Source organism: Uloborus diversus, chromosome 1 (genome assembly GCF_026930045.1).
Source record: "Uloborus diversus isolate 005 chromosome 1, Udiv.v.3.1, whole genome shotgun sequence".
In the NCBI taxonomy this organism is placed as follows: Eukaryota; Metazoa; Arthropoda; class Arachnida; order Araneae; family Uloboridae; genus Uloborus; species Uloborus diversus.
This window is the reverse complement of record NC_072731.1, coordinates 208,564,289-208,576,605: the sequence shown is the minus strand read 5'-3', so window position 1 is coordinate 208,576,605 and position 12,317 is coordinate 208,564,289. Positions and strand designations below refer to the sequence as shown.

Here is a 12,317-nt window from a genome sequence, read left to right as displayed (position 1 = left end):
ACTTCCACAAACTTGTTTGAAGTTTCATCTTATCTCACTGATTTTCATTAAGAAAAGAATGTGCAATCATAGAAATAGCTGGAGTTTAATTTTACTTTTTTTGCCTATTTTTTTTTCCTTATGAATATTTGTGAGAAAAATTAAAACTTAACTTAAACCGAAAATTCTTTTTTTTTAACTCCCTCCTTGATGTGAAAGATATACAACACAGAATTACATGTAAATATTATGATGTTTCTCATAGGTAATGAACAAGTAATAAAGCTAATAAAGCTTTGTGCTTTGGAGAAGTTTACTAAGACTGGGGATATATATAAAATCTGTTTTTATCAATAAAGCATTTCTTGATGACATAAGTTTCTCATTTTAATTTTCTAGTTTTATCGACCTGGATGATGATCATATAATATTTAAGATGTATAAAGAAATTGAAGAATGCCTTATTATGCAAGTATTCCAGATTTTTTTATCATTTGCAATTAGTTCCTGTCCTTGTTTTATGTAATTAATAATACCTTGTTATTAAATCCTAGAGTAAGCTTAAGATTTTGAAAAATATTATATGAGTAGGGTTTTAGGCCTTTACTATAGATCATTGGAATATGATATTAAATGCAATGGAGGGAATCATTTTGAGAATGCTCTTGAACTTCATTGGGGATATAGCCCAGTCAATAAAAGTTTCGTGTTGCAACTAATTTAGGGAAAGCTGAATTTTTGCAGGATGTTAGCACATGAAGTAAACTAAAAAAACACAAAGTCCCGACCCCCACCCCTCTTGCTTTTCGCCCCACCCCCTCTGAAACATTGCAAGAGCAGTACTATGATTATACGTTTTTTGTGTCGACACTAATTTAGGGAAAGCTGAATTTTTGCAAGATGCTAGCACATAAAGTATACACTAAAAAAACACAAAGTCCCGACCCCACCCCTCTTGCTTTTCTCCCCATCCCCACCAAAACATTGCAAGTGCAGTACTATGATTATACGCGTTTCGTGTAGCAACTAATTAAGAGAAAGCTGAATTTTTGCAGGATGTTAGTGCTTAAAGTGTAAAAACACAAAGTCCCGACCCCCCCCCCTCTTGCTTCCTCCCTCACCCCTTCCGAAACATTGCAAGAGCAGTACTATGATTATACGCTTACAGCTCAAAAATAAATGATGTTACCGGGAGTTCCTTTTTTTAATTTCATTCCTGACAATATTATAAACTAGTGGTGTCCAACCTACGGCACGCGGGACACATCCGGCCCGCAAAGCTGCTCCATGTGGCCCGTTGTTTTGTGAAATTTTACAACTCGGAGAGTACGATTAATGACAATGTTCCAAATTTGGAGCCAAATATTTAGAAATTGGTTTATGAAAAATAGGTTGCATTTAACAAAAGAAGCATCCAGTAATGATAATAAAAATTTGTTTGCAATTTTCTTTCCTTTTTCGTATTTTCCCATGTCATTTAGAAAAGAGTAAATCATTTTGAAATTTTATATGTGCTCCAGTCCATGAGAACAATTTTAGTATGATCTGCGACCCTTATGGGAAGAAAAAGATTGGGGGACCACTGTTATAAACATATTATGTTACATACATTTTTTTGTAGATAACCCAGTTTCACCGTTTTACTAGCTTAATCATATACAGAGAGAAAACTCACTACAAAAACAAAAAAATAAATTCAACAAACAACAGCTTTTTATCATTACGTCTTGGGAAGAAATGTTTGAGCAAAACTTATAGATAATAATACAATGATGATCTGCAATAGTCATTTAGTCGAAATGGAGCATCAATATAATTACGTTTACTTTAAGGTTTTACAACGAAAATGAAATATTTTGTTACAAAAGTTTATAGTTCGTTTGTGTCGCTGATAGTCTACCGAATAATGTTTGGTCCAAAAATATTGTTACAATGCATTCCACTACAGTGTCCACAAATAGACGTTCAATCAAAACCCAGCTTTCCGACAGCTACAGTTTGTAACACACAATGTTTTACAATTGCAAGATCATTAGTAGGAGAAGTTCACTTGGAGCAGCAGGGCTAATTGTCATGGGCTTAGGTGTCCATCAGTTGCTTGAAGTATATTGCGAACCCCATTCTTCTGCTGAAAGTTTAAAACCTAACCAAGTATGAATAAAAGTTTGTGTATAAGCAAGTAATGGCAAAAATGTTCCTAAAGTCAAATTTTGATTTAGCAAAACTTCCACCAACTTCAGGCGCCGCTCATCAGCATCTTTTTAGGGTTTACCACCAGATTCAAACTTGGTTAGGTTTTAAACTTTCAGCAGAAGAATGGGGTTGGCAATTTACTTCAAGCAACAGACTGATTCCTAAATTCATGGCTATTACCTCTGCTCTAAGTGAACTTCTCCAACTAATATCTTGCAATTGTAAAACATAATGAGTTACAAACTGCATCTGTCGCAAAGCTTGGTTCGATTGCACGTCAATGTGTGGACATTGTAGTGGAATGCACTGTAACAATATTTTCGGACCAAACCATTAAACATTAGAAGATGACCCCTTATAAAAGACTAAAAAATAATAACCAAAAGTATTATTAAACATTAATAATATCCGCTGCAAGGAAATAATCAGTTGAAATACACTACAGTGAAACCTGTGAAAGTTGACCATTTGCAGTGCACTATTTTAGTGGTCAACTTAAACAGGTGGTCAACTTATAGAGGTTAATTTATATTATATAGGACTAATTCTGTACCTGAAAAAGCAGTCAACTTAGACAGGTGGTCAACTTACAAGGGTGGTCAACTTGTGTGTGTGTGTGTGACAGGTTTTACTATATTCATGATTTATTTAATGCAAGACTTAAATAGTTAGCCAAACAAAATTTGTGACAAAAAATTGTACAATGGTAGTAAAACTTAGTGAAAGTCATTATATTGTTGCTCCATTTCAGCTAAGTGACTGTCATTACCCATAAATTTTGTCTAAACATTTCTTCCCAAGATGTATAGATAAAAAACTATAATTTGTTGAAGTTACTTTTTGTAGTGAGATTTCTGTAAATGATTAAGTTATTAAAATGGTGAAACTGAGTTATCTACATAAAAAGTGTATGTAATATAATTTGTTTATAAGAGTGGTCCCCAACATTTTCCTCCCGAGGGCCGCAGATTATACTAAAATCGTTCTATCGGGATAAAAGCACATATAAAAGTTCAAAATATTTTACTCTTTTCTAAATGAAATGGGAAAATACGGAAAAGGAAAAAAAAATTGCAAATCAATAATTGTTGTTATCATTACTTGATGCTTCTTTTGTTAGATTCAACCTGTTTTTCAGAAACTTATTTCTAAATATTTGGCTTCTAATTTGTAACATTGTCATTAATCGGACTCTTCGAGTTATAACATTTCACAAAACAGCGGGCCATGTGGATCAGCTTCACTGGCCAGATGTGTCCCGTGTGTCGTAGGTTGGGCACCACTGGTTTATAATATTGTTAGGAATGAAATAAAAAAGGAACTCCCCGGTAACATCATTAATTTTTGAGCTTTAAGCGTATAATCATAGTACTGCTCTTGCAATGTTTCGGAAGGGGTGGGGGAGGAAGCAAGAGGGGTGGGGGTCGGGACTTTGTGTTTTTTTAGTGTTTACTTGGTGTGCTAATATCCTGCAAAAATTCAGCTTTCCCTAAATTAGCTGTGACAAAGCCTATTTTTACCTTCATTGACTGGACTAATTAACAAATAATTGACTGAGGCCAGTCCAACTAGGTTTAGGGGCTGTTGCTGGTCATCTCTTTTGTATTTGTACTTATATTCTGATTTAAATTTTATTTTCAGCATATTTAGAGTCATGCAACATTGTAAACAAATGTGACAATTGCAAATTATTACATGTTCAAATATTTTGTTTGTCCCTGAGAGGATGATTTTACTATTTAGAGCAACCTTATTTTTTCTCTGAGCGAGCCAACTTCTAGTCCAATAGTCTGAATGATAATGTATTTTGTTACAGCATGTAGTACCATATCAAATATTTTTTTAAAAAAATCAATATAAATAGCATCTAGTACACACTTTTTGATTGACATTGCAAACCTTGTTGTGGACATGCAATAAATTACATTACACCTTCTCTTAAAATAATATTGCAAATCAGTCAACAGACTTGGTTTTCATTATTTATTGTATTTGACTTCATTTAAATTACGTTAAATTATTGTATGAATAAATTTTGCATCAGAATTCTTGTTCTTGAAAAATTAATGCTCTTCTAATATTTCAGGTTTCAAAATACAGTTTCTGGAAGATGGAAAGAAACATTGAAAAATATTGAGCAGAAATTGAATCGACCATTGTTTATTGATGATGCGGAAAATCATTACACTTTAACTCTTGATTTACAAGTAATGACTTGTGTTTTTTCATTTGTCTTCTGTTTTCTATTTTGTTTCCTCATTTGTAAACACTTTTCAAGCTGTTTCAAACCATTTCTTTACTATGTATTACCATTTCTTAGATAAAGAAGTGAATTTTTACTGTATTTTTAAAAAATCTGTATTATTCAGCATAAAATATTGTTACGATGCACAAAATCAATGATAAGTGGGAGAAAGAGGCATAAAATAAAACATTGTGGTAGTATGAAGTAAAAATAAAATGCAGCACTATAATAGTACTGTACAGTCGATACAGTTTTTAGCCTACTTTCCCAGTAAAAGTCAGAAAAAGAGGGAAAAAGCATGAAAGAAGGCTTAATACATCTTAAAAATATCGTGAAAAACAAAAGAAGTCAAAAAAAAAGAAAATTAATTTGAATTTTGACATCTTGAATTCAAATAATGTTTTTCGCAATCACAAGTGTGTGCATGTAGGCGTGTGTGTTTGTGTGTGGGGGTTATGTGTATGTGTGTGTAGGCATGTGTGTTTGTGTCTGTGTGCTGGCATAAGTGTGTGGGTAGTTGTTTGTATGAATGTGTGTGTAGGCGTATGTGTTTGTGTGTATGTGTAGGTGTCTGTATGTATGCGTGTGTGTGTATGTATTTGTGTATGTAGGTGTATGCGTGTGTGTATGTGTGTGTGTGTGTGTGTAATTGTGTATGTATGCGCGTGTGTGTAGGACATGGATGCAACCTGGAGACGGCTTTCGCTATAGGAGCAGCATCGTGAGGAGCCGCTCGACGGTGACAGGGTGCGGAGGGTGGCGGTGGGAAAATAAAATGATAGGACATCAAAACAGTCAAATGAGAACAATAAGCAATCGTGATTGCTCAATAAATAAAATAATTAAATAAATATCGAGAAATTAAAAATTGGAAAGTAGGGTATTGAGATGGGGAAAAATGTCTGTCGGTCTGTCTGTCTGTTCCCCCCTAATAACTTTTCAATGAATAGTCCGATTCGAACAAACTTTTTTTTTGTTCGAAAGATCTCGACAAGGACACCTCATTCTCATATTTCACTTTTTGATTTGAACTATTTTTTGTTCAATTTTGAACAGTTCAAAAAAACTTAACATTAGCGCCTACGGGGAAATTCAAGGCAGTTCCGAACTATGAGGCGAATTTGCTTCAAACAAACTTTGTAGGAAAAAGCTTTTGTTGAAAAACATATATATAAAATATCTTTTTGATTTGAACAATTTTCCGTTCAATTTTGAACAGTTCAAATCCCTTAACATTAGCGCCTACGGGGAAACTGAAAGTCAATGGATTCCGTACTTGAAGGCGGATTTACTTCAAACAAATTTTGTTGGAAATAGCTCTTGACGCCAAACTCCAGACTCTGACTCCTAGAATATAGGGGCACCTGACTCCGACTATTGTGCCCAATAATTAATCGGACTCCGACTTCCCGTTTTCGACTCTGATTTCTTAGCTTTGGCAACAATTTATTCACGGAGGACAAATGACTGACTCCGATTCTTAGATATTCGACTCCGACTCCTTTGTCGCAAAATGAGATTGACTCCGACTCCACAGTTATGGTTTTAACTGTGAAATAATTATTGTTGATATAACTTGTTTTTATTTTCACGCTAAAGTTTTAATTTAGGTATTCAGTTTTCGGCGGATAAACTCGAAATCATTTATGTGTCTACATAAAGATATGCGCAGACGATTTTTTTTTTTTTTGACAATGAAAATTATTTCTTTAAGTTGACATTTTATTGTTTTTATTTATTTTGGTAAATGCATTAATTCATTTAAAAAGTTATTTTTGGCAGCAGGGGGAAAAGAAACGATTTTTTTTTGATATGATGTATTTATTTTAAGGAGTTTATTAATTTTAATTATTATTCATTTGTTTTGAAAGCTGTTAAAAAAAATTTTTTTAATGGAAAAAAGTGCATTAGCTGCTTTGTTTAAAACTTAAAATATGAATATGAAAACGATGATGATTCATGCTGCAGACCAGATTATCAGTCTTTCCCTTGTCAGTGCATGCACAGAAGAAGAGGACAAACAAGAAAGAGTGATAAATTAATCTTCTGCTTTCGGTCAAAATTATTCTGTCAAAAATTTTCGCGTTGTGGACGAGGGTATTCGCGTTAGCTTTAAAATTAGTTACTCGTGAAAACTCGTGTTATAGCCATTTCGCGTAAGTCGAATCCCGTTGTAGCGCAAATCGACTGTAGTTTGAAAATTTTTTAGAAAATCAAAAAGTGATTAATCATTAAAAAATTCTAAAAATTTGGATAATAAAGATATGTAAAAATTTAAATGTAATAGTTATTCACGCAACTTTTGAAAAAGATACTTCCAGTTCAAAAGTTTATTTTTGCCAACATCAAAGATGTAGAGAAGAGGTATGGGTTTTTATAGAACTACAGTTAGATATTCAACAAAAATTTTAAGAGTGAGCCATTTTTTGAAATTCAAAAATTTTCTCTATAGTTAGATGTGGGATAAAAGTTAACAGTAGGAACATTTGGCTAGGGACTTTAATGCCGGACAAGATCCAGTTTGGAAGGTCTTCTTATATTTTTGGCTGTTCTTCATGATTGGTAATGAATGTTTTTGTTAAAATGTAAACTAATAAATTTAAAAAAAGTATATATTTCAGTTTAAAAATAAATTTGGTGCTTTCTCTTTTTTTGTTATCAAAAAAAAAAAAAAAAGAAAAGAAAAAAAAAGAAAGAAAGAAAAGAAATGCTGTAATGTTAACAAGTTGAAGTAGATTTTCTAACTTTAAAAGTCTTTTAATGAGACTTAAGTCACTAAAAAAGCCCTTACCAAGTTTTGTTTATCGGCTAATCAGATTGACCATAGTGACATTAATGCCCATAATACATTTGTATAGCCGTCACAGCACGCAAATAAAAACTTAAAAAATAATACTTATAGCAATTATCAAATTTTTTTTTTTTTTTTTGAATAGAGCAAAAGTTAAATGTAGTTTTAACATTATTTTAAGTCACCAGTAAGGGTAATTTTCTTGACAGACTAATTATTTTGCAGATAACTAATGTCATTGAAGAAATAAGATACTTGAAGCTGCTGAAGAAAGATGATTTTTTGACCAATGAAGCCATTTTATTCAATGAAAAAGCGGGTAACCTTCTTCAGACACGATCCTTGATGGCTTCCATAGTAAGATGGTTCAACGACCTTGCTACGAATTTAGTTGAATTTGAGTTGAATTTAATAGAGGAACCTTGGACTGAAATTGTTAAGTTACTGAAAGATGGTCTTTCTAAGAAGTGGAATGATGATGGTAAAAAATATTTTATGCAGAATATAATGGGGAAATATATATATATATATATATATATATATATATATATATATATATATATATATATATATAAGTATGAAAGGACTTGAAAAATCATGAACAAAGGCTGTAGATGGTTTTAAATTTCTTTTACTTGTGCATTTATTTTTAATCATTTTTTACTTTATGGGTCATTTTCTCTAAACTGCTAAATTCTTGTCCTTGCTCCAAAATAACAAACTAACTAGTATAGAAATAAAACTGACGCTAGAATGCTTTAACAACATGTTTTTATGTTTGTAAAATAAGTAAAAACAAACACTCTATTATTATTATACATTTAAATAATTTTTTAACATGATAAATGTCATTCTCCTGTGTTTCCCTACCTCCACCTTAAAGCAAAATCAGCTCTAAAGATTCAGGAAGCCATGCATATTTGTACAGAAAATGTTGTTTAACCACTTAAGAAGTGTTATGCAATGTTGTAAAAGAGAAAAAAAAAATTCTTCAAGGTTTGCACTATTTTAAAAAAAATAGTAAAAAATGTCCTTTGATTTTTTGTCATTCCCCTGTCGAGGAATGGAATGAATGTTTTTCACACCTGGTAATAGTTGTATTAACTCATAATTTAATCTTTGAATTCTGGTCTCATCATAGAAATAATCTTAATTAGTTCTTTTTGAATAAATATACGATGTCGAGTATATTCGGGTGATCTCAAGTTAAATCTTGATAAGTATTTTTCATGACTGTCATTACCCTGTCTTTGATAATTCATTTAATTTTGTAATAATCGCTCAATGAATGATTGACTCTTGTTTGTATAGAGTTTCCCCCCCTTACTTTAAGTGACATTGATATTTGTTGTTTGCAGTTATGACAATATATAAGTTAGCTTTAATTTTTGTCATTCCCCTGTCGTCCTTCCCCTGTAAAATGTAAAGGAAACAAATAACCACAATAACTACTTTTTGGACACCATGACATTGGATCTTTTTCAATTTCATAAAAGTAGTGTTTCCTTTTCCCACATAAATTATAATATCGTCAGTAAAACGCATTATTTCCTCTAAGTGTCATTCCCCTGGCACAGTGAATGCCATTCCTTGCCCTGTCCAAATTACGCTGTTTAGGGAAAATGACCCTTATATGGTTGGTTAAATGTTTTTTATAGCTCTGCAGATCCAATGTTAGTCTTAGGTTTCCTCCCTGCCTCATTTCTATTTCCTCCAACGAGTTTTTTCAAAGGCTTTTAGAATTTTAAATTTCATTGTTTTATAGTTCTGTAAAAAGGAAAATCCTTTTTTTAAAATCAAACAGTTTATTGTCATTAGTGCATTTATTCTTTTTTTTTTTCAATCAATGTTGGGTATTGATTTTATTTGACAGGACTTCAAATCTATTTGTTATTCTTGTATAGCAAGTCAAATGATCCACTGTGGCATGTCAATGGAATTCATTGCCTGGAAATAAATATTGGCTACTTTTTTTACTCTGATTCTTTTTATTTATTTATTTTATCTCAATTATTTTTATTCATTTCTTTCTTTTTTTTTAACAAATGATATAGCTTTTCACAACCTTTTGATTCGATCTTTTTCCTTTTAAAATTTTTTTAGCTATTTCTTTGAATATTGTTAAAAACATAGATGCATTACGTTAATTATGAGTGCTTATTTTTCACACGCTTTTATTAGCTTCACCTTTATGTATGTATGTATCTTGTAACTCAGGGGCGGCAAATAGGGGGGGTCAATAGGAGGCGGTCGCACCTCCAAATTTTTTGAGAGGAATGATAAAAAATGAACAAATTCAATTTACGTAAATCGCCAATCAATGTTAAAGAAAAACAATCTTGCTGGTTCTCCGTAATGGTTGATGAAACTCGACACATTTCAACACTTGAGCAAGCGTTTTCCGTTTTTTAAGTTATTAGAAATTCATCAAGCCTTTTCAGAACAGAAAAAAAACTGATGAAGAATCATGGTTAATTTTAACTAACGACGTAATTTCCCCATATATGCTAAATATCTTGTTCTTGTGTGCTCTGCGTAATGATGGTTAGAGGCCCGTGCAGTGGTGTGGCTGCATGATTTTCACAATAAAATGACTTGGTATTTTACTTTTATTGTTACGCTCATACTTTAAGTGTGTCTATTTAATGAGTGTTCATCACTTTGTTCTGCTAGAAACAAGTTTCAGCTGCTCAATGCATAGTATGCTTTCACAGATACTCTTTAAAAATACTGAGAAAAAAAAACCTCACACCAATAAATATCTTTTCTGGGGGCTCTTTAAGTATGCAATCTCCTCCCATATCATGATAATACTTGCTGTTAGCCAATATGTGTTTTGTTCTATACTGAGGCAATTCGTATTTGAGAAACTCGACCTCCCAAATGAAATGCTGAAATGCGTCCCCTGTTGTAACGGAATCTTGCAGCTCATATTTCGCCAACTTCCTGCGATCGGATTCTTTTGAAATTTGGCACGCGACCTCAAACCCGATGACAATGCAATATTCTATAATCAAATTAATTAATTAACTCTTTTAATTGTTAGTTTCCAATTTTAATCAATATTTTCGCATAAATCCAACAATGTGAAAAAGGAAGAATTTTTAAAAAATACTTTAAAAAATGCTCGCAAAAATTATTTAAAAATATATACAAATATCTTTAATTTTTCTGCATCAGACAAAATTTGTTCCAAGGTAATTAGAACATGAAATATAATTGTTTTTAACTAATTTCATGCCAAAATTTATGTGAGCCTTCAATTGGAAATTCATTGCTGATCAGACCATTGTTGAACAAAACTTTTATTCAAATGCATCTCAAATTTTCAAAGTAATGTAGATATGATTTCCGCACACATACATCGATGACTGAGATGGATTAGTTGGATTAGACAATTACTCCACAGGCAATTTATCAGCGAAGTTGAATGTTTATAGAGCTCGGCTATTACACTTTAAGGGGTGCAGTTGCTCTTTTTGGAGTTCGAGAGACCACGTTTTGAATGCCACCCGAGACCTTTAGTCGCTTTTTTTTTGGGCAAATTTCATGAATTTAAAAGATTTTGACCAATGTTAAAATGAATACTTTTTTCGTAAAACAAGTTAAACTAAAAAGAAGAAAATAAAATAATAGTTTAAAAAACTAAAAAAGCACGCTTTCGTAGAAAATGAACTAAAAAGTGAAAAATAATCTTTAGATAATAGTAGTTGACCAATCACTTAAATGTAATACAAAAAAGCGTGTGTGTGTGTGTGTGGGCGGGGGGAAGGGGGTCTTCTTATCAGTTGTCTTGAATTTCTTCCATTTGTTGTCCAATGTCCATGCAAAAATTTAAATAGACAGCACCCCACGGTTTTTGTATTACATTAAAATTAAGTGATTGGTCAACTACTATAATCCAAAGATTATTTTTCACTTTTTAGTTCATTTTGCTACAAAAGCGTTTTTTTTTAGTGTTTTAAACTATTGTTTTATTTGTAGAAGAAATTGTAGTTTTTTGCAGTAGATCCCTTCTCACTCTTTTGATTTTCTGAATTTTTGCTTGGCAACTCCTATATCCTCACCATGTTTTTTTAAGGCCAGCAGGGACCAACCATTCTTGAACGTTTTTGGATTAGTTCAAGGGTGCAACTGCCGAATTAAAATGCATTTCTTAGGCCAAAATAGCATTTATCTATTTAAGTCTGATTATCTAAATTTTGACTTTTCCTGTCTTTTCTTCAATTTCAGAAAGTTTTTTTCTGATCCTTCATGTTTTCTCCAGGATCTCGTCATCTCCTCCAGCTGTGTATTTTTTTTAATAGTTCATTTATAGAAATAAAGATTTCATGCCTTTCAGATATTTAAATTTTTTCTATTTCTCTATTTTTCACTTTCCAATATTTTTTTGATTTAGTTTTAAGTATTGTTTTGAACAGTGGTTGGAAGTAGCACGCTACAAGTAGCAAGGCTACTGCACTAGCTATATTTTTTAGTAGTTTGTAGTGTAGTGTACTACTTTTTAAAAAATTTGTGTAGTGAGTAGTTCAATGCAAAAAAAAAGTAGTTTGTAGTGATTTCTGTAAACTGCTTTTATTAAACTTAAAAAAAAAAGAATCAAGATTTAAACGAAATTGGACGACTACAAATTTTACACAAGTACGACCACAGATGCAATGAGGAATAAGACTCATAAAAATACGACCTGTCCTCAGGCATATCAGTTTGACGTCATACGTTATATCTGTTTGGCGTCATTAGTTTCTTTGCCGTCACAATTTTTACGTTTCCCCAATATTTGCATTGAAGAGAGCTTGACTTAAAAAGTAAAGTATTTGAATTAGCGATAACCGCCAATTAGCTCCTTTTATTTCTGGCTGCCAAGAATTTCCCTAGGGATATTCTCGGCAGCCAGAAATAAATGAATGCTTTAGATTTCAAAGAGATTATTGTTCCAATACTGAAAAACCACTTATTTTCGCAAAAATGAAGATTATTTCACAAATATATTAAAATTTTGTCAATTTTATATGAACAGACTGAAAGTTAAAAAACAAAAATATTTTGCGACGCTTAAATTTTTGTGATTACGACGAACATGCAAAAAAAAAAAAAATCGTGAAAATT

At 32.0% G+C, this 12,317-nt stretch overlaps 2 protein-coding genes across 2 annotated transcripts in view; both read left to right on the top strand.

The window, feature by feature from the left end:
* Positions 1–315: 315 nt before the first annotated feature.
* On the top strand, positions 316–7,656 carry LOC129218429 (dynein axonemal heavy chain 11-like). Its single transcript, XM_054852689.1, has 4 exons — positions 316–447; positions 4,259–4,379; positions 7,434–7,609; positions 7,650–7,656. The coding sequence occupies exons 1-4, from the start codon at positions 416–418 to the stop codon at positions 7,654–7,656; spliced, it is 336 nt and encodes a 111-aa protein (XP_054708664.1). The 5' UTR covers positions 316–415.
* Positions 7,626–12,317, top strand: part of LOC129218420 (dynein beta chain, ciliary-like) — a 20,851-nt gene continuing 16,159 nt past the window's right edge. The window contains exon 1 of the mRNA XM_054852678.1: positions 7,626–7,689. Within this exon, the coding sequence (XP_054708653.1) occupies positions 7,660–7,689 (30 nt within the window). The 5' untranslated portion in view covers positions 7,626–7,659. The remainder of the gene's footprint in view (positions 7,690–12,317) is intronic.

Coding starts and splice junctions, on each gene's coding strand:
- LOC129218429 (XM_054852689.1), top strand. CDS start 416: ATGTATAAAGAAATTGAAGAATGCCTTATTAT. Junction 448..4,258: donor ATTGAAGAATGCCTTATTAT/GCAAGTATTCCA, acceptor CTAATATTTCAG/GTTTCAAAATACAGTTTCTG. Junction 4,380..7,433: donor CTTTAACTCTTGATTTACAA/GTAATGACTTGT, acceptor ATTATTTTGCAG/ATAACTAATGTCATTGAAGA.